This window comes from Lampetra planeri, chromosome 42 (assembly GCF_965212315.1).
Source record: "Lampetra planeri chromosome 42, kcLamPlan1.2.h2, whole genome shotgun sequence".
Taxonomy (NCBI): domain Eukaryota; kingdom Metazoa; phylum Chordata; class Hyperoartia; order Petromyzontiformes; family Petromyzontidae; genus Lampetra; species Lampetra planeri.
Genome location: NC_136148.1, coordinates 2911805 through 2939748, shown reverse-complemented (window position 1 = coordinate 2939748; position 27944 = coordinate 2911805). Strand labels below are relative to the sequence as shown.

At 53.6% G+C, this 27944-nt stretch overlaps 3 protein-coding genes across 3 annotated transcripts in view; 1 reads left to right on the top strand and 2 right to left on the bottom strand.

Moving 5' to 3' along the window:
• The window catches only part of RBIS (ribosomal biogenesis factor), a 575724-nt gene that overhangs the window by 36151 nt on the left and 511629 nt on the right, over positions 1-27944 (bottom strand). The gene's annotated exons all lie outside the window — the stretch shown is intronic.
• On the bottom strand, positions 142-7339 carry PEX2 (peroxisomal biogenesis factor 2). The gene is made up of 5 exons (XM_078613754.1): positions 7248-7339; positions 5299-5475; positions 4588-4718; positions 3495-3888; positions 142-3088 (listed from the first exon to the last, which is right to left on the bottom strand). The coding sequence occupies exons 2-5, from the start codon at positions 5461-5463 to the stop codon at positions 2714-2716; spliced, it is 1065 nt and encodes a 354-aa protein (XP_078469880.1). The 5' UTR covers positions 5464-5475; positions 7248-7339; the 3' UTR covers positions 142-2713.
• The window catches only part of LOC144732229 (uncharacterized), a 41201-nt gene continuing 20716 nt past the window's right edge, over positions 7460-27944 (top strand). The window contains exons 1-22 of the mRNA XM_078613628.1: positions 7460-8022; positions 9405-9554; positions 10987-11070; positions 12018-12145; positions 13408-13525; positions 14386-14526; positions 14924-15007; positions 16261-16407; positions 16918-17064; positions 17376-17555; positions 17923-18006; positions 19196-19363; positions 19562-19645; positions 20910-21077; positions 21492-21734; positions 22347-22556; positions 23230-23439; positions 24147-24269; positions 25042-25272; positions 25545-25770; positions 26638-26827; positions 27742-27883. Of these exons, the coding sequence (XP_078469754.1) occupies positions 7771-8022; positions 9405-9554; positions 10987-11070; positions 12018-12145; positions 13408-13525; positions 14386-14526; positions 14924-15007; positions 16261-16407; positions 16918-17064; positions 17376-17555; positions 17923-18006; positions 19196-19363; positions 19562-19645; positions 20910-21077; positions 21492-21734; positions 22347-22556; positions 23230-23439; positions 24147-24269; positions 25042-25272; positions 25545-25770; positions 26638-26827; positions 27742-27883 (3510 nt within the window). The 5' untranslated portion in view covers positions 7460-7770. The remainder of the gene's footprint in view (positions 8023-9404; positions 9555-10986; positions 11071-12017; positions 12146-13407; positions 13526-14385; positions 14527-14923; positions 15008-16260; positions 16408-16917; positions 17065-17375; positions 17556-17922; positions 18007-19195; positions 19364-19561; positions 19646-20909; positions 21078-21491; positions 21735-22346; positions 22557-23229; positions 23440-24146; positions 24270-25041; positions 25273-25544; positions 25771-26637; positions 26828-27741; positions 27884-27944) is intronic.

Genomic DNA, 27944 nt, shown 5'->3' with positions numbered 1-27944 from the left:
ACAATTTGTGCACTAAATTTGATCAATTAGGAATACTGTTCTTTGGAGCGGAGCGGTGGTGCAGCGGTTAGCGCACTACCCTATGAATCTGGTGACTTGAATTCAATTGCCGGCGATGGATAACACCAGTTACGAGTAATATCTGAACCAGAATCTGAATATTTATTTATACTGAAGGAATCTGATGAGCTATAAAGCTCTTTTCACAGATGTCCAGTATAACGGGTCCTGGATCCTACCTTCTTCGCTCACTCGAAATGACCAGTGTGGTGAAGTATAGTCAAACAGCTCCCGTGACCGTTGGGCATGGTGAGGCATTCATCCAGCAGTCGACTGACAATGAGCTGCAAATTTTTTTTTTTATTTTAAAGTAATTTTCGATTTAAGTTTATGCCCTTTAAACATCACATGTTAATCAATCCCATCCGTGCAAACTTCCCCTGAAACGAAAAATAAGAATTACCAAAAAAGTGCATTGAGAAAAACAATTATTTCAAGCTTTTAAAAAAGATATATCATGATCCAGTAACGCAGCCGTGAAACTAACACGGTGCAATATTCTGTTGATATTTAAATTATTTAACTAAATTAACACCTCCTAAGTAGGTCTTAATTCGGACGAAATTGTACTCATTTTCTGCTAATTACATTTTTAACAGCTTCTCCAAATATAGATTTAATGAAGTTCATTGTGAGACTTCATCTTGCATTTTCACCAGACCAGGTGGCACAGCAATACTGCACAATAAAGGCACCTGCACCGGCACATACACCCACAGCACCCTCTGCTGGTGGGTGGTAGCAAGGCAGTAATGTTCACAACAATAATACATTCTTAATCATTTCCACAGCCTACGACCAATCACTTCGATAAGTGATAACCATGCACAAATAATTGGTCAAAGGCAGCTATGGAGCTACTTGGTTGTCAGCGGAGGGCAGTGCAGACAATTGTTGTTGGACTGTACTTGTATGCTCCCACGTTCACGTTCGCCACCTTCACCGACCCGAACTAGGTGAAATAACCGCCATGGCATACGTGGCGAGGCCCTCATCTGGCAGTGGAGATGCACATGCACCAGGGAAAACCTCGACCCGAGCCTCGGTAACTCTCTTTCAGAAGGGTCCTGCAATTGAGATGTACATCCACAAAGCAGATCCAACACACCGAATCTCATGTGGACTAAACAATTGCTGTACCGCCACCTCCTGCCCACCTCACAGCCCCTGACATCTTGGCAATCGATGGGGACTAAAAACGTGCGTTCATAAACACACACACACAGTTTGGCCAAACCCCATGCCTGCGTTTGTACAAACACGAGCTGTGTGTGCGGTGTGTCTAGGAGACTATCCGAGCATTCGCGAGCAGAGAAAATAAAAGGGGATTAACGTGAATTCCATGCCGATGGTCCACAATGTCACAAGAACGCGAGCGCTCTGCGCGTCGCCTCGGTCGACTGATGAGTGGTCAGAAGCGCTCCGTACTCGGCATGTGGCCGTTCGGGATTACAATACGATGCAGGATTAAATAGGTTTTCTCTGCCCTTGTTTGCACAGTTTTGTTCGCTCCATTAACCGAATAGTAACCTTCAGCAGGGGAGTAGTGGCTCCTAAGTAGGCAGGCAGTACAATACTCCGGGGGTCCACGGCAGAGGTCGCAATCGGGTACCCGATACCCGTACCCGGCTACCCGTACCCGGCCGGTAACGGGTACCCGTTTGCGACCCTGGTGCGGCCGGGTACGGGTAGGCCGTGAGTCACTGGTGAGTAACTGTTTGTCACTCATTTCCCAACGTCTTGTCTCTTCTCACAATTCAATTTCCTAGAATCAACCCACCCGCGCCTGCAACATGGCTTCATCCCAGAGGTCGCAATCGGGTACTGGATACCCGTACCCTACCCAATACCCGGCTACCCGTACCCAGCCGGGTATCGGGTACGGGTACCCGTACCCTACCCGGCCGGGTACGGGTACCCGTTTGCGACCCTGGTGCGGCCGGGTACGGGTAAGGAATCAAAACCCGTTTGAGACCTCTGGTCCACGGGTGCCCCGGAGCGACCCAGGTGCCGGGCTACGGAATGGGACGAGATTGGAGTGGGGAAGGGGGGGTGTCCATTTCATTTCTGGCACCAGAGCCAATGCCCCCCCCCCCCCCCACTGCATGCTACCCATTTAACTATCCACACCGCACTGGCGATTATACAAATCACGATTGAGGATTGCGATGCAACTCAAAAATCTATGAATTTTGTCTCGTTTTATTGTATCTTGTTTTTTTCTGTAGCGAGTTTTGTTCGGATCATTGGCCGAAATGTAACCGTAGCAAATATATATTTTTATAAATTGTGAATAATCAAATCTTCAAGCACAATTCACTGCATATATTGATATTATTGATAATCAATGCAATGTTAGATGCCCATTCTGCAACATTTTCCGATAAACACACGGGGCGCACCTTAACCCCTCTCACATGTGGGCGATCCGTTTAGTTTCTTCCCATCGTTGAGTTGCCTCTGTCAAGATGTTATGACAGGAGGGACCCCAAGGAAGGGCGCTTAATAGGCGGTATTTCGTCAGCTGCGACCTCTCGGTTTTGATGACGGAGCGTGGCGATGCTGCTTCGCGCTGTCACAGCGCACGCTACCGCACTTGACGAACGAACTTGAAGACGAACTTTGTTCCTTTTAATCGTTACTTAATCATTCATTATCCGAAGCTTTCGCCCGTCTCGCCCTCCACTCTGCCCCGCTCCAGCGCCGCGACTCTGAGCGGCAGCATGCGGCGGGCCGGCGAGCCGCACCGCGGGCACGCGAGATCGGCGCTGGCCGCCTGCCGGCTGGCCAGGCAGTAGTAGCAGAAGACGTGGGCGCAGCCGCCGGCCGTGTGCGGGAGGCAGGGCCACTCGCCGCACGCCACGCACGCTGTGCCGGTCTCCGCCGGGTCCTTGGCGCCACCGGCGGCGCGACCGTGCGCCGTCGGCGAGAAGCGCAGGCGCGCGGCGTTGACCAATGGCAGCACGAAGAGCAGGAACTCGGCGAAGCCGTGCCACAGCAGCTCACGGTTCATGTACTCGAAGCCGACCTGGCAGAGCCGCACACGAGTTCGGGGGGGATGAGGAGGGACGTTCGGCCACCACGGAGACAATTTAATATTAACGAGCGCGTACAGATCTGGGACAGGTGAAGGATTTGCACTTGCGTAGGTTTGCGCGTTTGTGTTGAATCGTTCTCCGATGTTGTTCTCTGGTTGTACCGCGTGCTGTTGGTCAACATGATGTGTAATGTTTCACTCCCTCTGCTGGTAGCTTCTTAGGCAAATCTCCAGGAACTATCGAGTTCCTGAAGAAGCTCCCGGCACGTTGATGAAAAAGTCAAGACATCACGTCGAACAGCACGCGATTCAACCTGACACAACGCATCGGGGAGCTATTCAGGACGCCCCAGAGCAAGCGGCTGAATGGTCACGCGGCCGACGCGTCGTCCCTTACCTGCCGCAGACCCTGCGGCCGGGCCTGCACGGCATTCAGGCCGAGCAGGCGCTCGGTGAGCGAGAGCCCGGTGCCCGTGCGGAGAAACACCACGTAGGCGAGCAGCTGCGCGGCTCCCAGCAGCCCCAGCGCCGTCCCCGCCGCCTTCTTCAGCCGGGGGAAGAGCGCGGCGGTACTGCCGCCGGTCACGAATCTGTAGCCGAGCCCGCCGGCGGCACCCATCGCGCCGCTGCCACCGCCGTCGACGTGGTGCGCGGAGGAGCCGTCGCTGCCCGCCCCGCGCGGGTAGATGTCTCGCCAGCGCTCGCTGGCCCAGCCGCCGCCCACGGTGAGAGCCGCGAACCACAGCTTCTGCCGGCGGCTCAGGGACACGTGGCGGCCCCCGTGGTTGTAGCTGCTCGCACGCACACGTGTACGCGCGTGTGTGTACGCGTGTGTGGGGAATGGTGGCGCAGCGGTTAGCGCGCTGCGCTATGAACCCGGCGACCCAAGTTCGATTCCCGCTCACACCAGTGACGATTATCTGAACCGATCCTGGAACTTCTCTAGGTCGACTCAGCCTCAAATGGATACCTGGTGCTCCGCCCCTTTTGTGTTCCACTCCTTATGTAAGGTAAAGGTGTAGCCCTCCAATTGCTCGCATAGACCACTGCTGGTAGAAGGGCATCCACTGTAGGTCGGCAAATCGTTGGGACCATGGGAAGGAAGCTGTAGTGCAGTAAGTACGAGAAAATGAACCATTAAACGCGTGCTGTGTTGTTGGCCACTGCAGCGTCACTGGCTTTCCTTCGCAGACCTCGTGCCGCCAGTTTGCTTGAAGGAACCGTGCTTGCTATAACAAAACACAAAATCCTGGCTTGGACCCCCCCCCCCCCCGTTGTGTTGAATTGACTGCAAAACATTTGTGGTCACGTTGTCAATCCTGCAGGAAAAGAACCGGCTAACTAACCGATCAGCTAGCCGGAGCCACCAATCAGCCTAAACCCACACCGTCGATTAGCATGGTTGGCCACGTACGGTGCGAAAGAAGTTCAACATACGTAGAGCAGTGGTTGGAATCCCCCTCGCTCAACACAGCGCCGCCCACGCCCACCTGTAGCGGATGTTGAGCAGGGCCTGGCCGACGGTGGCCTCACTCGAGTACAGCGTGAAACGCCACAGCAGCAGGCGCAGAAGGGCTCGCAGCTCGGGCTCCCAGCCCACCAGCAGGCCCGGGCGGAACGCCTGCAACGTCAAGTGCGGCCGTCGCAATAACGCTCGTCACGTGACGTTCGACCCATTATGATTTTTAAATCTCAGCATTGGAATTAACCCAAATTCAGTGCAGACCGAAATTTAGCGTGGTTTTATTTTTTTTGTCTGCTCATTGGTGACTGGGCTTGCGACCATCAACTTTCCACACTTGAGAAGCTGGTTTAATCACAGGTGGCTGATGGGATTCAAGCCCAGGATGTCAGCGGTGCCAGCTCAGCATTTTGATCTCTGGGCAACCCGACCACCTAATTTATTACTATTAAGATTCGTTATGCCTGTAACAGAGCTAAGCAACAAACATAAGCACAATTCTGTCGAAGTAAAAAAAAAAATTCTAACGCCAATACACGAACATACTTAAAAATATGTTCGTGGTCATTACCTTCACTGGATTGTTAATTGTACGAGAACCCCATGGAGTTACGGAACGAAGACACAATAAACAAGCTGGCAGTCAAGAGGGCACCAGCTAATGTGGCCATGGCGAGGGTGACTGTACGCTACCCCCTCCATGTGGATATTGGACACGGGTGCTCGCACGCCTTCTCACCTGGAAGCAGCGACCCAGTTGCTCCCACAGCAGCTGCTCCAGCATGCGATCCAGCTCCAGTGCGTCCAGCTGACTCACTCGCAGCACCCGCCTCGGGGGGGCAGGCGGCTTGGAGGCCATGCCCTCCCCGACCCTGGCAGTGGATATGCTCGGGGCAGGGCACATGGTCACGAAAAGCTGTGGACGGAGAACACAAAGGTCATTCGTCCTCTAAAACTCACACTCCTCTCTCAACTAATACTCCATTTTCAATTGGCACGTTTGTGCTGTACCAGCATGCTAGCATGTGGCTATCACGGATTGATTTTTTGTTTATTTCCACTGGCTATTTTCTGTGCCGAGCCATGACAAAATCGTGATAAGCTGACAGGGCCAAGCAGGACCAGGTGAAAACGATTCACCGAAACGCATCGTCTAGATATGACTCGACTCGTTCATTGCGTGCGATGTCAGTGGTACAGCTTTGTTTCTATAGTGAAAAAACAACCTGGTGCCTGCAGAGTGCAACAGAGGTATAAGAGTCAAGTGTGGTAGTAGCTGTAACCCATACGCCTGTGACCCAGAACTTTGGAACCAAGGGTTTGTGAATAATAACCGCAATCAAAGTCCCAGGTGTGCCGCGCTATTTTCGGAATTGCCGTATAGGAAAGAACGTCGCAGTTTGCAAGCTCGGGCCAGATCCACCCTCCGTGCCGTTCAATAGCCGATCCCGGCAAACCACTCCCATCTCCATTGTTCAGTGATTGTTTGTTTTGGGTTCGGTGTGCCGCAAAAAGGTTGCGCAAGTTCTAAAGTGAGTGCCGTGGAGTGGAAAAGGCGAAAGAAAGCACTGCCCTGACCCCGTTAAGCCTACACGAAAATGAAGCGATGCCCTTTGACATGGCATCAACGGAAAAGAAAAAGCCGAGTCAAAGTCCGCGATTGAGTGAACATCTCCGCGAGCAATAGCGACAGAGACTCGGGTTCTTTGCCCACATTTTTAAAAAATTCCTATCACCTCGTCACCTCACAAAAGGGTGGACGGATCTTCCGAGTTTCACATTCAAGCGATCGCGTGGGGCTGCGCTCACATCCATTGGCGCACCCCAAGCAAGTGATGGAAATTCCACATTCCTATGACGCGGGCAACAACTTCCCGCCGATTTCTCCCACACTGAGCTTCTGGATATCCGGGGCCTAAACGTACACCAATCACGATCTCCCATATAGCCTTAACAGACTGTAGGGGCAAGTGCTGTTAGCGAGCGCCTATGAAGGCCGGCACGGCACACGAGGGGGTGGGTGGCCAGCACCACGCCCGACCGCCTTTGTCTCCCTAATGGCGATGTTGACACACCGCACCAGGTACTCATTTGAGGCTTAGTCGACCTAGGGGGAGACCCAGGACCCGGTTCAGATAATCGTCACTGGTGTTGGCCGTGATCTGGAATCGAACTCGGGACGCCGGGTTCGTAGCGCACCGCGCTTACCGCTACACCACCGCTCCCCACACGCACATACAGGCGCACAAACATACGCTCGCTTGCGCGTGTGGGAAAGATTAAAATGTTGAAAGGACGAGCAGCCAAGCAGCCATGAAGGCAAATGTAAAAGATATTAATAGAATCGGCACAGCATTGGCGTCTGCCGTGCAGTTCACCAAGTTGGACTTTGGCAGGACTACATAAAGTACGCGCAGAGCCTTGTCAGTCCACCGCACAGCGCACTAACCACTCCGCCACACACAGAAACCCACGTACACCACACGTACACACACAGAAACACGTACACCCCACACCCCTGCTATCGCTACTGGACACGGAACTTGTGAGCCGCGCACTGCTCGCTCTCTCGCACGGTGCGCATTCCACATTTAAACAAATAAATAAGTAAATACAAATTGTTGTTTTTTTTTTTAAAAAAACCAAGACGCGACAATATAATGAATAAATTTAAATCGTCAAACTGACCTCTCCGCGTTGCCCGGCAACACGCGCAACCCACGCCTCTTCAGGGCGCAGCCATGACACCCACCGCGAGTGACGCGCAGGCTTCCCCGCCCCCCAACCCACGTGACGCACCAAAACGGACCAATAGCATCGCGGGAAAGTCGCCCCCCCTCCCCTCCAAAGCCCTCCCGCCCCATACAAGCCACGAACGGTGGCCGAGAGGGTGGGGGTGTGGCCAGCAAACAAAACAAAGGGGGCATTTACGAAACGCGAAGCGGGAATCCAAACGGTCCGCTTCGGAAAGGCTGCTGGCAAAGCGGTGACAAACGTCATCATCACCACCACCACAGCAGTGGCCGCTAAAGTTAATCAATAACACAGCGGCGTTACAGCTTAGCTGATGTACTTCTAGCAGTGCAGCGCCCGTACCCGTGGCATGCGTTACGAATGGACATCGCGCCACATTCAAAATCGTTCGTAAAAGTTTAAGCGAGCACAGGCGTTGGTTGCGTTGGGGCTGCTCGCTTGGACGACGACGCCGACGATGATTCCTGGGCGCGCAAATGGGCTCCGCGCGGCGGGAGAGTTGCCAGCCGGCGTCGGGACACGGCTCGCCACGAGGCTTGGCGGGCCGAGTCTGGCGGTCGAATGCACGGGGGGGGAGGCCGGGCGAGGAGGAGGAGGAGTGGCGCGTAGAGACGAGACCAGAGCTCTGCTCGCCGAGGTACGGCAGCTGTACGAGGCGAAGCTGCGGAGGCTCGAAGAGGCGGAGCTGGCGGGGCAGGACACGCTCAGGGTGAGCTGGGGCTCGGATTGATGTCGTCGGTGATTGAGTGAGTTGGGTGGGCGAGGGATTTGGTGAATGAATGGATGAAGCATTGGGGAAGTCGAGGACGGTTCGATTGATGGGTTGACGGAGTGGGCGTGTGAGTGGGTCTATGAATGAATGATGGGGCATTGAATGAATTAATGAGCGGGGGAAGTCAGCCGGAGAGATATTTGAATTCACCGGTTGACTGAATAGACGTGTGACTGGGTCAATGCATGAATGAATGATGGGCCATTGAGTGAATTAATGAGGGAGTGAGTGAGCCGGAGAGCCATTTGAATTAACCAGTTGACTGAATAGGCGAGCGAGTGGGTCAATGAATTAATTAATGATGGGCCATTGAGTGAATAAATGAGGCAGTTGGTGAGCCAAACAGCCATTTGAATTAACCGGTTGACTGAATAGGCGTGCGAGTGGGTCTTTGAATGAATTAATGTGCCATTGAGTGAATGAGGCAGTGGGTGAGCCAAAGAGCCATTTGAATTAACCGGTTGACTGAGTAGGCGTGCGAGTGGGTCTATGAATGAATGATGTGGCATTGAGTGAATGAATGAGCGGAGGAGTGAGCCAAAGAGCCATTTGAATTTACCGCATAACTGAATAGGCGAGAGAGTGGGTCAATGAATGAATGAATGATGGGCCACTGAGTAATTGAATGAGCCAGTGAGTGAACCGAAGAGCCATTTGAATGAACAGGTTACTAAATAGGTGTGGGATTGGGTCAATTAATGCATTGCCATTTTAGTGAATGAATGAGCGGCGGAGTGAGCAGACGAGCCAATTAATGAACAGGTTAATGAAGAAGTTTAACGATTGAGTGACTGAGTGAGCGAGCCGTCAAGATGGTGAATTAATAAGCCACCTGCCTATCCAGATGCGTGAGCGAGTGTTGCTCACCTCAATTAATTAATGACCCAGCGAGTGAATACATACATGGGCCAGTGAATTAATGAATGAGGCATTGAATGAATGAAGTAATGAGGCAGTTAATAAAGGAATGATTTCATATTGTGAATGAATGAGCCTGTGAGTGAATGAATGAGGTGATTAAAGGCGTGAGCGCATGGGCTGGTGAGTGAGTGAATGAGCCAGTGAGTGAATAAATGCAAGTGAATGAATAAGCCGGTGAGAATGCAGCAATGAATGAATGAGCCGGTGTATTAATGAGCCAGGGAGCCAGGTGACCTGCCCCTACTGGATATCTGCGAAAAAAAAGAGCTTCATGGCTCATCGGATTTCTCCAATATAAACAAATATTTTTTATTCTGAATAAAGTAATTAGCCGAGTGAGCGAGTAAATCAATGACGTCCTACCTTGCGTGGTTGGTTGGTGGGGGGGTCACCCCAAGATGCGGGAGCGGCTGCTGCGCTCGTACGTGGGTGACCTGGAGGAGCAGAACGAGCTGCTGCTGGAGGCGGCGGAGGACGCGGAGAGGGAGGCGAGCGCCAGGGTGGAGCGCCTGTCCGAGCGCCACCAGCGGGGCCACCACAACCTCCAGGTGACGCGCGGGCGCACTGTGGTGCAGAGGGTGGAGTGGTTGGAGAGGGTGGAGTGGGTGGAGATGGTGGAGTGGTTGGAGAGGGTGGAGTGGTTGGAGAGGGAGAGGGTGGAGTGATTGGAGAGGGTGGAGAGGGTGGAGAGGGTGGAGAGGGTGGAGTGGGTGGAGAGGGTGGAGTGATTGGAGTGGGTGGAGAAGGTGGAGAGGGTGGAGAGGGTGGAGTGGGTGGAGTGATTGGAGAGGGTGGAGAAGGTGGAGAGGGTGGAGAGGGTGGAGTGGGTGGAGTGATTGGAGAGGGTGGAGAGGGTGGAGAGGGTGGAGTGATTGGAGAGGGTGGAGAAGGTGGAGAGGGTGGAGTGATTGGAAAGGGTGGAGTGATTGGAGAGGGTGGAGAGGGTGGAGAAGGTGGAGTGGGTGGAGAGGGTGGAGAAGGTGGAGAGAGTGGAGAGGGTGGAGTGGGTGGAGTGGGTGGAGAGGGTGGGGAGGGTGGAGTGGGTGGAGAGGATGGAGTGGGTGGAGTGGGTGGAGTGGTTGGAGAAGGTGGAGATGGTGGAGAGGGTGGAGTGGTTGGAGAGGGTGGAGTGGGTGGAGAGGGTGGAGTGGTTGGAGAGGGTGGAGTGGGTGGAGAGGGTGGAGAGGGTGGAGTGGGTGGAGAGGGTGGAGTGGGTGGAGAGGGTGGAGTGGTTGGAGAGGGTGGAGTGGGTGGAGAGGGTGGAGTGGGTGGAGTGGTTGGAGTGGGTGGAGTGGGTGGGGAGGGTGGAGTGGTTGGAGAGGGTGGAGAGGGTGGAGTGGCTCGAGATGGTGGAGAGGGTGGAGTGGCTTGAAAACAGGGGAAGAATAATACAAGTTCTACACAGAAAGGTACCCGAGTTGTAAATCGAACCCAAGCCTTCTTGCTGTGAGGTGCAAGTGTGGTACCACTGCGTCACCCTACCACCAAATAAAATCAGTAAATCGCCTAGTTGGCCAGGTGGCTCTGGTCGGAGTGCTGAGCTGGCACCGCAGAGGTCCTGTGTTTGTACCCAGCAGCTGACTGGGATTTAGTGAGGTTCTCCAGTGGTTTGAGTGAACCTTAGCCCGGCAATCAAAAACTGCACTCAAGAAACCTCCCATAGCATTAGATATGGTTCTGACCTGAGAATGAATAATATGGACTTGACTATCATGCGACTAATATTACTCTCAATGGACCAGGGATTGCTTGAGAGAAGGTCAGAAGTAGCTCTCTTTGATATCCACTTCCATGTGCATGCGATATTGCCGAACGGATTCTTGGTCTCGTGACGTGGCGCCGACAGCACAACCGGAACGAAGTTGGGGGGAAAAGGCAAAACGATGGATGAGCGGTGATTGTCGCACCCAACGCGCGTGTGAAGATGGCGCATTGCGCGGGTGCACTTAGGGTTGACGGCAGGCTTTCGTCGTCACACAGGAGGCGATCGAGAGGGCCACGGAGAACCAGCAGGAAGCGGAGAGGCTCGCCACCGATAACAGGAACCTGGAGGTCATGGTAAATGTACGTCCGCATACTAGATGCACGTCCACACCAATCGCAAGATACGGCCGGCCAAGATTGTGCAGTGCACTTTCACGTGAAGTCGGAGAGTTCACGCGGCTTGTTGGAAGCTAAATCCGTTCGTCTAAGTTGGCCGGCGAAAATCTCTTTGAAACGACCACCGCTGCAGTTTGTTGATTACAGTAGCACGTCCTGTTCAGAACTCATCTTCTTGGTTCTTTCGGTAAAGTCACGTAGAATGGAAATAATAAAATAATACAAATTAAACATAATAAAATAATTCTCACGACGTTTCAGATTCTGTCTTCTCGACAGACCTGTTCTTCACCTGTGGACGGCTGCTTGCGTTGTGGCCGAAACGTCGTGAGAATTGTATTTTATTATGTTTTATTTTTATTATTTTATTATTTCCATTCTACGTGACTTTACCGAAAGAACCAAGAAGATGAATCCCTGCAGTCATGAAAGCTTTAAATCGAAAAATAAAAATGTTATGTTTCATTTTTTTATTTTTTTATTTCCATTCTACGTGACTTTACCGAAAGAACCAAGGAGATGAATCCCTGCAGTCACGAAAGCTTTAAATCGAAAAACACTGTTCAGAACTGTCTGTAATTGGATAGAATCTTTCACCACGTGTATTGAAGTGCTCATTACGAATGATCATTCACTTGGTCCCGTACTCATGTCATTGACCGAACATAGGTGGAGATAAGCATTTTCAGTCCATCCCATCGACTTTCCAAACAGTTATTAGCGTCCGTCATGATCGCTGACGTCATCATCTCGGCGCATTCCGTCAAGTCTTGTGAGGGCGATGATTCCCGAGCCCACGGTGCCATTTGTGCCAGGCTAGGTGTCCTAGGCAGCGCAGCCTGGAGCGAGTGTTTCCGTGTTGTTTTCTTTCTCCGTTATACATCTCGGTGTGTCCCGTCGCCTCCTGGCAGGACCTGCGCTCGCAGTTGGCGTGGCGACACCAGCGGCTGGAGGAGGAGGAGAGGGAGGGGCCCCTGCTCGGCAAGCTGGGGGTGTCTGATCTGTGGCCTTCATCGGCTCGAAACACTCAGCGATGGGGGTGAGTCCATGCAACTCGTCTGAAATCCCGCAGCCCCTACGAGGTAGTTAACATCTCGCCGCGGTGGCGAGATGTTAACTGCCTCGTCTGGTATACAGGAGGTCGTGGGTTCGATCCCGACCCTAACGCCTGTAATAATATAATTGGAGTTTTGCACGTTCTTCGCCTGGTCGTGTGGATTTTTCTCCGGGTTTCTAAAATCGATGTGTGTTTTAGAAAGCCATTTCGTTGAGCTATCATTTGTGGCCAGGTCACTTCTGAAAGAGAGCTGTATAGCTCAGTGGGCCTTACCTGGTATGAAAATAGTATAAAAAAAATCACTCCAAGCCTTACAAACCGATGACAGCTCTAATTCTGGATGGCGTAACTCCTCGTTGAACGCAAATGTCACCCAAAAACCTGGTAACTGACCCCGAGTGGTGAAGTCCCAGGGTTCGACCTTCCACGGAAAACTTGGACAACCCTCGACCGCTTGAGGACACGGCCAGGGTAGACGATGCGGCCACTTGCTCCACAAGTGGAGCGTGAGGAGCAGTACAAATGGTGACTGTGGCCACCACTCAACTCAGACGATCGCCCCACCTTCCGAACTCGTGGCCCTGGGAGATCCATGCACGGTGGCATCGCGACCACTCACTCTGCCTCATCTGAAGCCATTGAATGGATTGCTAACCTCGACATTAAACTACAACTACTTCCCCAGCCATACGGAGAAGAAGGGTGTATATAATTTCAACCCCGTGGTACAATTTCTATTATGGCAATATCACCCCTCTTCCCCATCCATGGTAAAGTAAATCCCCTCTGGGTCAGAATAGCATGCATTATATTAGAGTTGGGTTTAGGGTGTCTGCCCAAGGGTTCTTACAACACCGTTTCAATTGGATTGTGTATGTCGTAAGGTACAAGGATAATAGGCTCACACACAACATCATTGCAGGTGCGACAGAATGTGTATTTATACTGGCGGAATCCGATGAGCTATATGACTCTTTTTCGCAGATGTTCAGGAGGAAGAAAAATTGCCCAAACTCGCTGGGGGGATTACATTATCGTGGGGGGCAGGAGTAAGGCGGGGGGGGCAAGGGGGTGGGGGGGGCAAGGGGGGGGGGGGGGGGGACGGAGGGCCAAGGTTTGGGGGGGGGTTTAAATGATCGTATACAGACCCCGGGGTCAGAATTCTACCACGAAGTACTTCGCACCGGCCGAAGGATGATGACGATGGGATCCTGATGGCGGCCGCCCCCTCTCCGCGTGCGCAGGCGTGACTCGGAGCTGGAGGAGATGAGGACCCGCCTGGCGTCCAGGGAGGAGACGATCGTGTGCCTGCGCAAAGAGGTGGCGCGCCTGTCCGGTCAGCCGAGCTTGCCGGCGCGGCAGGTAGGCCGCCACTTGCCGCCGTGCCGTACTCGAACGCTCGGGAAGACGCTCCAGTACGATTCAGTCTTTGGTGTAAAGTTGTGTTACCTTTCGGGATTTACCCGAATAAGGGTGGGTACACCGGGGTGCCACGGTGACGAGATGTTAACTCGCTCGCCTGGTATGAAGAAGGTCGTGAGTTTGAACCTAATCCCTGACGCCTGCCTGCTGTGTATTTGAACTTTGCGTGTTGTCCCGTTGGTCATGTGTTTTTTTTTCTCCAGGTCCTCCGGTTTTTGTCTCCACATTTATAAACATGTATTTATGGCAGGTCATGGTATTTCATGCCATCTCTGCTTGATATTGAGTTCATTATATATTTCTGGGATAATTGTCATTTCATCTCTGTGTTTATGCATTAATGTTCATGCGACGTGTTCATTTTTTTGTCGGATTTGTGCTACTCAGCCTATAAATTATAATAAAGTGGGTTTGGGTAGGACAATGTCATGGCCAGAGGGGATGACGGCCGATGGTCAGGAATAGTGACGGAGTGGCCGTCACGGAATGAAACACGTCCGAGTGGATGTCCACCGAGGAGATGAAGCAATGAATTCAGCCGGTGTATGCACTGTATGTATGTTGAACTTTCGCACCGTACGTAGCCAACCGTGCTTATCGGAGTTGCGGGTGAGGACAACAAACCAAACACAAAAATCAGTTTCAAAGAAATTAGTTTTCAATCTTAGATTTAAAATCTAGATTGTGTGTCGGTGCTGGGGTGGATTGTTACATCGCTGTTGTTACACCGTGAAAGATGATGACGGCTTGCAAGAAGCCTTCACCCAGCAGTAATGATGATTGTAATTCCTGCGGTGCAGGCGCTGTCGAGGCCAGAGGCGGAGGTGGCCCGTGTGAGTGAGCTCCACCGTGGGGCTCTGGAGGAGACGGTCCGCCTGCAGGCCAGGCTGGAGGCACAGCGGGTCACGTGGGATAGCGAGCGGGAGGTCCTGACCACGGAGGTGAGAGGATGGAACCCAGTGCAGCTCTCCGACGCGGTTCCGGGTTGTACCGTGTATTGTCCGACGTTCCGCTGCACGTCCTGGGAGCTTCATTCCATTGCCGAATAAGATGCCACCACTGTGGAAGTCGGCGGTTGGCCGTCAGGTTTTCATCAGTTATGGGCAAACGTTTTGATAAATTTGGATGAATTATCAACAGTTCAAGTCCCGAATAACAACGCAACTTTAAACTAAATTCAAATTGAGATTGTCTCAACTTTACGCGCGTTATCATAGCCGCACATCACAGACGGATGGACAGAGCTGATGCATTCACGTCTTCTGACTTTTTGCTGGGAAACGTTCATAAGGAACGTCAGGCTCGTGCCGATTCGTGCCTTGGCTCTTGCCCTCACAGATCGCGAGGCTGGAGGGCGACGTGCGCCAGCTGAAGTCGCGGCACAGGGAACTCGTGGACGAGCTCTCGGAGGCACGGAGTCAGGCGAGTTCCGCGAGTCTCCTCCGCAGTCACGACGACGATTTTTGTACGGCCAGTGATGAGCAAACTATGATGAGAGATTCAGTTTGTGATTTTGTGGCCGTTCAGTTTCTTTTTGAGAGGTGGTGAATTGCAGATACACCAACACCTGCACACTTATATTTTGGGGCGGTGTGAAATTATACGGTCCACGGTTTGGTGTTCGCAGCCGCGTACAAGGGGGTAACGTCTTTGATTCGGCACTCGCGCATCAGGTATCCGCCCGCATCTTCCGTGGTTTGTGCGGTTCCGGTTAAGCACTGCCATTTTTTTCCCAGTGACAGATCGCAGCCGGGACAGCGCGGCGGCGGCGGGGGGGGGGGGTCGCCGATCCGGTGTTTTCTGGGAACGTTGCTCGAATCCCATGAGTTGTTTCCGCGCCGTTTTGAAGCTCAAATCACCGCGCTCGGAGTTCGTGCCGCGTGTTTCCAAGACGGCTTCGTGGTCCTCTCGACCGTTTGTTCACCACTTTTGTTTTTGGCTGCTTTCAATTTCCACGGGGTGATAAGCCACTTTGTTGAGCTATCATTTGTGGTCAAGCCGCTTCTGAAAGAGAAGCTAATAACTCAGTGGGCATTACCTGGTAAGATAAAATAGTTTTTTGTTATTTTCTTACCTTTCGTATCCTTAATTACTCCAGACTATGTATGTGAAACATAGCCCCTTCCTGATAGCCTTGCACTATAACAATTGCGTGAATAACACAATGTGCTTGCGATTTGATAAGATGCTTTTTTTTTTGATGCAGAGAACATATTTTCCTTCCAGAAAACTCTTTAAAAATGTAGTCGCTTAGAATCATCTTCAGGAAGACTGTTCTCCATAGCAATACATGACCACCCAGCGAACAGAAAACATTAGTAGCCATTCACAATAATCTTCCAGAAGACATCTCTTGCCACTTTTAAGCAGTCTGTTCATTTATAATCATCGTCTGGAAGGCAGCCCCTTCACAGCAATGCCGTATTCTCCTGATTCCCAAACACTCTTTTTCCAAAATGACTCCAACGCTTGAGGTACGGCGTACTTTCAGAATGCGGTAAATGTTAATATTACATTCATATGTTATTGTGTTATTTATCATGTAACTGTTGTAAAAGTACACAATTGCAACTGTCGCTACTTATGATGATGATGACGACGACGACGATGATGATCATGGGACTAAATTTCATTCTCGGTTTTGCTTTGGCTTCGGGCTCCCGTCGACTGCTCAGGTCACCGAGTCCAACCAGGTGTTGATGGACACGCGGCAGGAGCTGAGTACCGCGCGGATGGGTTTACGCGATGCCCAGGACCAAGCGGGTGACCTGGCGGGGCAGCTGGGAGGCTCCGAAGCCCAAAGCAGGGCGTTGGCCCAGGAGGTACGGCGCGGTGCCTCGGATCGCCGGGCCAATCGCGGGGGTGACGCGGTTAAGAGTCGACGGTGGGCCTGGGCAGGACACGCCCGCACGAGGAGGGACAATAGCCGGTAGTCAAGACTAACGAGACGGGAGTGGCAGCCAAGAGGTGGGAACCACGCCAGAGATTCGAGTGATGAAATCGGCCCGTCTAGCAGGTGCGCTCTGTGTTACTTCGCAGGACCATGAGAAACAGCAGAGGCTTTTGGAGGCCTTCATCCAGCAGTGGATTGATCGTGCCTGACTTTGGTGGTGTTGGTGGCCCAGTAGCTTTGGTGGTCGGAGCACTAAGCTGGCACTGCCGAAATGTCGGCTTCACATTTGACTTTTCGGCCGTGTGCGAGGTAGAAGTGTGATGGGGGACGGGCCTGTGACTGGGACAGGCCAGGCAATAGGGCGCGGGCCGCGGTCGAGGGAGCTTCGGTGGTGTCGCGATGGCTGAGCAGCGCTGTCGGCGGCTGTCTGGCCACGTAGACGAGCCGCCTGGAGGGGGAGGTTTCCGCGCTGCGCTCGGCGCTCGACGGCGCGGAGGGCACGGTGCGGGAGCGCGAGGGCGAACTTCGGCGCCTGAGGGGCGAGCGGGACGAGGCTCGCGCTCACTTCGAGGAGGAGCACGGCCAGGTGAGAGACGCACCCCATGGCCAGGTGAGAGCGACACACCTGGGGAGCGCATCCGTTTCGAGTAGCTGTGCGCGCAGCAGAGGTCGCAAACGGGTTTTGATTCCTTACCCGTACCCGGCCGCACCAGGGTCGCAAACGGCTACCCGTACCCGGCCGGGTACGGGTAGCCGGGTATCGGGTAGGGTACAGGTATCGGGTACCCGGTTGCGACCTCTGGCGCGCAGAAGGAGGATGACCAGTTGGCGGCTCCCGTGAGCGGGACGCCTCCGCTGGGTCGTGACGTTGAGGCCTTTCTCCCCGTGCGGCCCCAGCGGGCGAAGGCCGAGGAGAAGGCGCATCGGGTGGCGGCCGAGGCCTCCGGGGAGGTTTCTCGGCTGCAGGCGGCCGTGGCCGGGAGCCGTCAGCTGGAGCAGGAGGTGTCGCGCCTGCAGCAGGCACTGGAGAGAACCATCTCGGCCCTGGAGGAAGCGCACAAGACCTCCGGCGGAGAGGTGCGCCACACACCCCATGCTGCAGATGCAGGTTCCATCCGTTGATTTATTCGTTTTTCAGTTAATTAATTCATCCATCCACCCATTCATCAATCCATTTCTGCATCAAGCCATTCATTTTGTCTTTTAATTTATCCATCCATGAATTCATCATCTGTCCGTTCAATCGTCTATTCATTTATCTATTAATGTATTCATCCATCCATTTCGTCCTTCATCCATCTAATCATTCATGTATTCATACATTTTTCCACCCTGCTCTTCATTCATCTGTTTCTTCATCCGTCCATCCATCCGGATATTCCGCTCACGGATAACGATTGTGAACCGTGTGTTTATGTTCCACCACCGGCTGTGACGTCCTCAGATCCAGCAGAAGGACAAGAGGATCTTTCAGCTACAGGAGGCCCTGGGAGAGGCTCAGAAGCGACACGAGGTCTGCTACAGGGAGGTAGGGCAGCAACATTCTGTCGTGCAATCGTTAAATAAGAATTGCATGAAAGGTAAAAGCGCAGCCCTGCAGTTACTTGCCAATGCCACTGCTGGCAGAAGGGCCTCCACTAGAGGGAGCTTTAGAGAACACCTCCACAAGGCATTTAGTCCTCCTCTCCCACGCTGGCCAAAGCTTTTGAAAGAGGTGGGAGTGCCCACACCTTACCCCACCACATGCCACCTGCCCATCGACTGCGGTGTGCCCGTTTACGCTGCTGGGAGGACAGAGGTAGTGACCGGGGGGTATTTAAAAATCTTGCCAAAAAATGTTTTGACTGCCGCTCCGCCAGGAGATGGAGTCGAACAGGCGACCTCTGGGTTGCAAGGTCGGCATGCTAAGCGTTACAGCGGCTAGCAGCGTCTTATCTTTTATAAAAAAAAAAGCGCCTTATTCCAAGGTGCTTTACAGCAATTGTAAAATTGCACGCAAGATGATAGTGGTTGAGATAAAGAGTGGTGCTGTTGTTATTACGAGTGATGGTGGAGTGACGGGAGAGGTTAAAGAGGGGTTAGGGTAGTGATAGGGGTTGGGGTTGTGATAGGGGTAGTGATAGGGGTAGGGGTAGTGATAGGGGTAGTGATAGGGGTAGTGATAGGGTTGTAATAGGGGTAGTGATAGGGGTTGTGATAGGGGTAGGGGTAGTGATAGGGGTTGTGATAGGGGTAGTGATAGTGGTAGGGGGAGTGATAGGGGTTGTAATAGGGGTAGGGGTAGTGGTAAGGGTAGTGATAGGGGTAGTGATAGGAGTAGGGGTAGTAATAGTGGTAGGCCTGGTCGTAGCCGGGGGGCGGGGGCAGGGAGTAGCAGTAGCAGGATGGGCTCGGCAAATTTGTTTACCTTTCCTATACCTTGAACTCCTATTGTGTGTTTGTATTGTTTGTTGTTGTAACATTCTGACCCGCCCCTCCTGGGCATCTGTGAAAAAGAGCTTTATTGCTCATCGGATTCCTCCAGCACGAATAAAGATTCCGATTGTGAGATTGACATGCAGGCAGACGCTGCTTAGCGTGACCGCCCCGTAAGGACGCCGTTTCGACGTGCATCTCGGTCCAAGAGCGCCAATGGGCGAGATCGTGCCATGCGATCGCACGCGCGCACACCGCGCCGTGCGGCGTGAAACCCCCTCGATCGCTGTGGCCCGCGACAGCTGCAGGGCCGCGAGGGCGTCCTGGGCCAGGTGCAGGACCAGGCGAGTCGCCTGGGCGAGGAGATGGCGCGCCACGCGCGCGAGGTGGCGCGCTTGGGCGGCGAGCGCGACCGCATGGGGATGGAGCTCACGCTGCTGGGAGAGAAGCACCGCACCGCCCAGCAGGAGGTGAGCGGCAACGCTCCCGCCGGCGCGCGGAGGCCTCGCGAGCGCAAAGGCAACGTTCGCCCGTCTGGCGCGTTTCGGAGCGTCGGGGGCAAGCGCCTTCGCCGGCACTCACCGACCACACTACGGCGCCGCCTTTTGTAACACGCGCACGCGCGGTGCCGTACGGCGTGACCGTGAGCCGCTCGCACCCTATCGCAGGTTTCCCACCGGGACCAACTCATCCTGAGCCTCAAGACGGAGCTGAACATCGCCGAGGAGAAGCACCGCGGAGCGCAGCAGGAGGTGCCGGCACGCTCGCTCGCTCGCCCGCCCGCCCCGTGGGGTGCCCCGTGTTTCGTAATGTGTCGAACTAAAGCACAGTGTTTCATCTTCTTGGTTCTTTCGGTAAAGTCACGTAGAATGGAAATAATAAAATAATAGAAATAAAACATAATAAAATAATTCTCACGACGTTTCGGCCACAACGCAAGCAGCCGTCCTCAGGTGGAGAACAGGTCTGTCGAGACTCTGTCTTCTCGTCGTGAGAATTATTTTATTTTTATTATTTTATTATTTCCATTCTACGTGACTTTACCGAAAGAACCAAGAAGATGAATCCCTGCAGTCACGAAAGCTTTAAATCGAAATTTAAAGCACAGTGCTCGATATGAAACTAAATTACATTTCCCCCCCCCCCACCACCCCAAAAGAAATGTAATCAACGTTAAGTGAGTGTTATTTATCAGTTTTTGTTTCTAATTGTTTTTACTATTTTATAAATGTGTATTGTTCCAGGTTAGGGCCACTGAGCTGATCAGCTCTATTTAAGAAGCGACCTAGCTATCACAAATGATAGCTTATCACATGGACATTTCTAGCAGCCAAATACTCTAAACGCACGCCTGGTACTAAATGTGGAGGGGAAATACCGGAGGACCCGGAGAAAAATCCACGCGACCACGGGGAGAGAGAGCATACAAACTCCAAACATACAGCAGGCGTCAGGGTCGGGATCGAACCCGCGACCTCCTGCATACCAGGCGAGGTAGTTAACATGTCACCACCATTACCACTGCTTGCTGTGGCGAGTCAGTCCGCTTGGAGGATCTTCGGCCTGTTAAATAAAACCCCGCCAGTGAAAACCTCCCTTGATTGACAGGGAACGTTTTGTACTTTATCTGACCCCTGGCCTATACCTTGTCGTCAGCTGGGCTATGTGGCTCCTGGTCTCGGATCAAATACTGCAACCTGCGTGTGTGTGCTTGGTAGTGTAGCGGTCAGCGCGCTGCGCTATGAACCCGGCGGTCCGAGTTTGATTCCCTCCCACGGCCAACAGCAGTGATGATTATCTGAATTGGTCATGGACCTTCCCTAGGTCGACTCGGCCTCAAATGAGTACCTGGTGCGGTAAATAAACATCGATACTTGGGAGACAAAGGCGGTCGGGCGTGGTGCTGGCCACCCACCCCCTCGTGTACCGTTCCGGCCTTCATAGGTGCTTGCTAACAGCATTTGCTCCTACAGTCTGTTAAGGCTACACGGGGGATCTCTGTGTTTGTGCGTGCAGCTCGTGGGCCGCGAGCGGGAGCTGCTGGCGCTGCAGGAGGAGGTGCCGCGTCTCCGTGGCGATGCGAAGGACGCGCGATTGCGCTGCTCCGAGCTCGACGAGCTGCTGAGCCAGGAGCGGCGAGCGGTGGCACAGCTTCAGCAGCGACTGACGGAGAGCGAGGACAAGGTGGGACGCTCTCTCTCTCTCTCACTGCTTTCTCACCTCTCACCACTCTCTACCCACCCTCTTACCATTCCTTCTCACTGCTCTGCTGCGGTTGCTGATCGTAGTGTGCATCGCGCACCGTGGCTGGAGACTCACAGAGCCTTGTGCAGGGATTCGAGCTGGGATGATCGGTCGTTTAGGTGCATCTTGAAATTAATCTGGGATTAGATTGGTAACCTGTGGAGAGATTGACGGTGACTGAGACGATGATGATATTGACCGTGATAGCGACGCAGTTGAATTTGGAACCTGACACGTGTGAATTTCGACGCACGCCAATTGTCAACTTGACGAATCGTCGCACTCCTGCCTTCCCCGCTTGCTTCCCCACCCCGACCCCCCCGCCCCCTACCACTGATCCCCCCCTCCCTCCAGCTGCGCGATGCAGAGGAGGCCTCGCGGCGTTCGCGGGAGGCGCTGGACGAGGTGGGGCGCCAGCGCGCGACCGAGACGGAGCAGAGTGAGCGGCGCGTGGCCGAGCTGCGTTCCGAGGTGTCGGCGACTCGCGGCAGCCTGGATGAGGCCTCGGAGCAGCTCGCCGACGCGAGGGCTCTGGCCGCGGCCGCGGCTCGTGAGCTGGAGGCCACCGGGGAGCGGCTGCGGAGAGCCGAGGAGCAGGCAAGAGAGGCGGAGAGCGTGCGGGAACGCGCGCGCGCGAGTCGAGCCGCCCAGCAAGCGATGCGATGAATTGTCATCGTTTATTGTCTTGATTTGATTCAATATTTTTTTTGTATTGGTCTGTTTCTCACTAAAATTTCGATTTAAAGCTTTCGTGAGTGCAGGGATTCATCTTCTTGGTTCTTTCGGTAAAGTAACGTAGAATGGAAATAATAAAATAATAAAAATAAAACCAATAATAAAAATAAAACATAATAAAATAATTCTCACGATGTTTCGGCCACAACGCAAGCAGCCGTCCTCAGGTAGAGAACAGGTCTGTCGAGGAAACAGAGTCAGACTGCTACCTGCGTGAGTCTGACTCTGTCTCCTCGACAGACCTGTTCTCCACCTGAGGACGGCTACTTGCGTTGTGGCCGAAACGTCGTGAGAATTATTTTATTATGTTTTATTATTTATTATTTTATTATTTCCATTCTACGTGACTTTACCGAAAGAACCAAGAAGATGTTTCTTACTTGTTCTATCATGATTGTACGATGACGACGGTGACGATTGTGACGATTTTGATGACGGTGACAATGATGACGTCGCCGTCCTCCCGATCGGCAGGCGTCGTGCAAAGCGTCCGAGCTCTCCGCGCTCGACGCCGAGTCGTCGCAGCTGCGCCGGCGACTCGAGGCGGCGGAAGAGGACGGGCGGGCGGCCCGCGCCGACGCCGACGAGCTTCTGCGCGAGCAGCGCACCGTCGTTCAGCGAGCGGCGCTGCTGGAGGCGCGGCTCGCCCAGCTCGAGGAGGAGAGGGAGCGACTCGGGACTGAGGTGCGACCAACTCGCCCCCCCCTCCCACCCCCCTCAACCGTCGTCATCAGTGTGGGTTGGTGAACGTGACCCCGCGCCCGCCTACTGCTAGGCGCTGTCCAGCCTCGACGCCTGCTATATCTCTCGAGATTGCATGCGTTCCGGGTGATGCATATTTACAAGCTGACACGAAAACGAGGAAGATGAATCGTGTATATCTGTGGATTCCTGAACGCTTTCGAAATTGCATTCGTCCTTGAAAGTACTTAATTAGCAGTATGAACGGTACGCTTGAAGCTGTGGAACCAGATGGTGGCACACACAATGACGTTATCGCCTTGGCATGTTTTGCGATACCCTTTGATAAATGTTTCCGTTTTTTTCTTTTGTAAACAAAAAGTCACGGAACTTTCTATTGATATTTGTTCCGCACCTCTGATTAGTACTGTGCAATAGAAGTTCAACGTTTAAACGGCTGCCGTTAAACTTAAACAGGGCTGCTCTAGTCCCTGACCCGCTGAACGGTAACGTTAATGGTTCAGGCACGGAGTTAGCGACGGCGTAAAAGCATACAACCGCGTACGATTATCTTAAGCAGACACGGACGGACAGAGTCGTCGCACCGACGCTTTCTTCAACCTCGCTTTGAAAGCGTCGCAACGCTTTGCCCCGTGCCCCCGCGTTGATTCCGCAGCTTGCCAGGGGCAGGGACATGGAGCGGCGACTGGGCGCGGAGCTGGAGCGAGCGCGGGCGGAGCTGGACGGAGCCGAGCGGCGATCGCAGGCGCTGCGAGAGCGAGCCGAGGTGCTCGGCGCCGAGCTAGCGGAGAGCCGGGACGTGGGGCGCGCGCGCGACGCGGCTTCCATCGCGCTCTCCAAGAGCCTCGCGCAGAGCCAGCAGCAGGTACGGGGGCGGGGGGGGGGGGGGCGGGGGTGTGGCGCCCACCGGCTCTGCCCGCTGTTGCGCGGCTTTCACGCGTCGAAAAGAAATCGCGAGTGAAGGAAGAATTTCAACTCGTGTGACCGCGCGGTGTTCGCTCGCCCTCGTCGAGAGAGAGAACGGCTCAGAGGTGCGTGGAACAGCAGACGAGCGGGACGGCAGCCAGGCAGTGAGCCGGCGCTATCAACAGTTGCCCAAGGTCTGAGGTCCTCTATGTATTAAGTTGTTATTGAGTACATGTGGGAGGAAAGCGGAGCACCCGGAGAAAATCCACGTGTGCGAGTAGATCAATTTATCTATCTAGTTATTTATTTATTTAGGGGTAACAGAGGATGAAAAATAATGCTTTCTTATCAGTTATGTAACACTTTCCAACTTACGTTTGCACTAGGTATTTAATCAGCGGTATGGCATTCGATAGATGACTATTAAGCAAAAAAACTATTTGCATATTCGCAAATAGTCCTTTATGTCCAAGTTTGAGGCAGCAGCTCAAGTTGGCCGGTTTCCAATCGGACGAGTCCTACGTTCACACTCGGATTCCCTCCATATCGAGTGTGTCGTGAAGAGAGTCCTAGCGGCCCGCCGTTACGTACGGACGGAACTAACAAACGTCTCTCTCTCTCTCCCCCCTCCATTGTCGCCGGGGACGGCACCGGCGGCGGCCCCAGCTGGCGGAGTGCGAGGAGGACCTGCTGCGGGTGCGGACGGCGGCGGAGGCGTTCCGCGCGACGCACGCGCACTCCGACTCGGAGCACGAAGCCCTGCAGGGGCGTGCGCGCCAGCTGCTCACGGTGACCAACGCAACCGGAAAAACCCCCGCGGCCGCGCAGATGAGAACCCAAAAGTCCGAAGCCGGCGCGGAGTTTGCCGACCGAGTCGAATGCTGCTGTGAAGGCAGATCTGCTGAAAGTTTTTTTTTTTTTACGTGGAGAGACATGTGCGGTGTTGAGAGGGTGTCGACAGGGATTATGTAGGCACAGGTGACGTCAAATAATGAAGCTGAAATGGGGCAACAGGTGTGATGATCGTGGGATCGTTTACGAATGGGTACAGCTGTTGCAATGAGACAAACATGCCTTGGCTTCGTATCGGAAGATGGCCGGTAAGGCGCCATAAACGGCAGTACTAGTCGCACTACGGTCTTCAATTACCATTTTTTTCAGTCAATAGGACAGCAGCCTTTCGATGTACGCGATGCTCACTTATCGTCAGCGATGACACCTTCGTTTTTCATATAACGCTGAACAACATTTTTCGCGTCATACTGCATTGGCAGAGGTGCACAAGCACGCCTAATAAGAACTCAACACATTCGTCAACAACACTAAGGCCTCAAGAGGAACAAAAATATATAAAAATAGGGGACGTTTTGGGAAATGGCACTTCGTCATAGCAGAGAGATCCATTGTCCCTGCTATGAAGACCAAATGTCATGTAACCATGTCTTCGTTTCACAAATGTGTGAGTGTCAGATTTGTGCTTTGAGTGTCAGATTTGTGCCAACATTTATTTGACTTGCCAAACACTGTCTTTGCTTCACAAATGGATGTCTCCGATGGGCAGGAATTGGAATCGGTGAAGGCTGAACTGCAGGCCCGAACAAAGGCCTTGGAGGAGCAAGGGGCCAAACTGGCACAGGCGACCGATGAGAGAGACTCCCTGGCTGGGGAGGCGGACAGGCGAGAGGCCAGGCTTCACGGCTTGGAGATGGAGGCGTCCGAGGCGGTGGCCAGAATCCTCGTGCTGGAAGAGGACGTCGTGAACACTCGCAACCTCTGCCTTCACAAGGAGAAGGTGAGGAGGCCCAGCACAGTCGCTAACCATTAAAAACTGTAACATAGCAAGAATGAGACTTTACTTCTTCAGGAAGCGGAACATTGGGCATCGTGCCAAACAACAAAAGACAAACGTGGTCGGGTGAGCGTTGGTAAGGCCACACCTCACTCCCTTCTGCACTGTGCCAGCCTTAATAGGTGCTCGCTAACAGCACTTGCTCAAACGGGCGACAGCCGCGACTAAACAACGGTACCTTCGTCTCTCCGCGTGCCGCCGCTTCCCTTTGCCAGGCTACGGAGGAGGCCCTGTGTCGCGCGGACCGCGCCGAGCGCGAGTCGGCGGGGTGGCGCGCCGAGGCCGAGGGCCTGCACGCCGACGCGCTCGCCCGCCAGGCCGAGTCGCAGGACCTGCGGGCGACGGCGGCCCGGCTCCGTGCCGACAGCGAGGCCGCCAAGGCAGCCGGCGACCGCTCGCGCTCCGAGCTGCAGGCGGCGCAGCGCCTCAACCGCGAGATGGGTGAGTAGCTCGCTTGCGACGCGAATGCTGCACACGCTGCTTGGGTCCAGGCCTTGTTTTTACCCGAAGCGGACAAGAGGCTTGCCACGAACAGCGGGGGACCGTTGGAAACCATTTGTGTACGTACCTTGAACTTCTTTAGCACCGTACGTAGCCAGCCGTGCTAATCGGAGGTTGCGGGATAATCGGAGGTGCGGGTAATGATCGGGACGCCACCACGCACTGACTTGTCAGCGTCGTCAAGGCATTAAACCAAGCAAAGTTGAGTCAAGTTAAATAGCTGCTCATCCCGAGTTATTAATGATTTGATATTTGCATCGCCTTTGTGCTGTTTGCATTTTGCCTTTCTCTGGTCTAACACTGGTGGAGAGCCAAGGCCAGAAAGGAGAGGGGGGGTCTGATGTTGGCCAATCAGTTTAAAGGTCAATGTTACACCACAAGCAGCTGTCATTAATGCAGACTTGATGCCTTGCACTTTGTGCCTATTTGGTGTCCGAACATCTCAACACCTTAATAATAGAGGTTTTTTTTTTGGTTAGATCGCGTGAATATAAATGTGTCGTTAAACCCGCCACCACCCGACACAGCCAATTAGTAAGGTTTGTCACGTAAACAAAACATGCTAATTCGTCACATGCAGGCATTCATAACGTAACTCAAAAATGCTCATTCATGAAGTCCGAATAAAAGATGTAACAAAATCAACTCTTGATTACCCGTGGTGATACAATGTCTAACCCAATATTAGTCGCGAAAGGCCCTAACACCTACTGTATTATCGCCGGAAAGGGTAAAAAGGCCTTTTCTTTTTTCACCATCTTGAATCAAGTTTTTATCGTTGTCGTCGTCGTTGTCTGACCCTCCCAGCTCAGGAGATGGCTCGCGAGCAGGAGCGCGGGGCGCTCATGGAGGCGGGCCTGCAGGCGGCGCAGGACAAGCTGGGCGAGCGCGTCGCCGAGGCCGTGCGCCACGAGAAGGCTCAGCGCCGCCTGCAGGCTGAGCTGCGCTCCGCCCTCGAGAGCCTCGCCACCGGCCAGAAGGAGGCCCAGGCCCTGAGGTGACCACCGCGTCCGTCTAGCGCCTCGCCATTTCTCACAAAGATTCCCCCGCCCCCGCCCGGTAGCCTGAACAGACTGTTGGGGCAAGTGCCGTCAGCGTGTACTTACGAAGGCCGGCACGGCACCACGCCCGGTCATATTTGTCACCCCTAAGTGGCGATGTTGACTCACCGCACCGGGTGCTCATTTGAGTCTCTTACATATACGCACGCACACACGGGGCCTTGTTTCAATGACCACTGGGAACTGGCTGCCACAGCCTAGGAATGGCCCAGGAATGGCACCGTGGCATGGGTCCGTGTCCCCACACTCCACGAGCCTTGAGGCTTTTGCTGGGCTACGTTCTGCCCACTCTGCCCCAATCCCCACCCTTTCCTTACCTTTTGCGGCTGGGGATCCGAATCAGGAAGCGATCGCAACAAGAAATCAGTGAGGCTGTTGATGACTCGAATCTGTAAATGATGAGAAAACCCATCGCAACAGAAAAATGAATGGCGGATGGAAATAAATATATTTAACAGCGCAAAAAAGTGTGCAGTATGGTGTGTACAACAGCCTTAACGAGAACACCAACTCAAAATACATAAATTTGTTACTATTTTGTCATGTGGACAAGGCATACGGCAACAGTCAACATTGGTGACTGCATTGTATTGATGAGCCCCAATGATGATGAAACTGGTCTACAGTCATGTCCGTTTCACTGCTGCTGGCTCGGGATGGCCACGGCTTTCTCAACTGTTTCGAGTCGGTGGTCTAACTGACAAGATGGCCACACAATTCAGTTCTTTTGAGCTGGTGTTCGGGATAAGTCTGAGCTTCCGTTCCACCTGCACACACCTTTGTGTGTTGTTAAATCTACGGCGACGGCGACGGCGGCGAGAGCGTTGACGCCGTCACGGCTCGCCCGCAGGCTGCGAGCGCAGGCCCTCGAGGGGGATCTGTCCGCGTGCCGCACCGCGCTGGCCGAGTCGGAGCGACTGCAGGACGAGCTGGCGCGACGCGGGGCGGCGCTGGAGGAGACGCGTGAGCAGCTCTCCGCCCTGCACCAGCAGGTCCGCGCGCTACCTTACGCACGCACGCACCTCACCTCACGTACGCACTCACCTCACGTAC

Coding starts and splice junctions, on each gene's coding strand:
- PEX2 (XM_078613754.1), bottom strand. CDS start 5,463: ATGTGCCCTGCCCCGAGCATATCCACTGCCAGGGTCGGGGAGGGCATG. Junction 3,889..4,587: donor CTGCTCAACATCCGCTACAG/GTGGGCGTGGGC, acceptor GCGTGCGAGCAG/CTACAACCACGGGGGCCGCC. Junction 3,089..3,494: donor GGCCGCAGGGTCTGCGGCAG/GTAAGGGACGAC, acceptor CGGCTCTGCCAG/GTCGGCTTCGAGTACATGAA.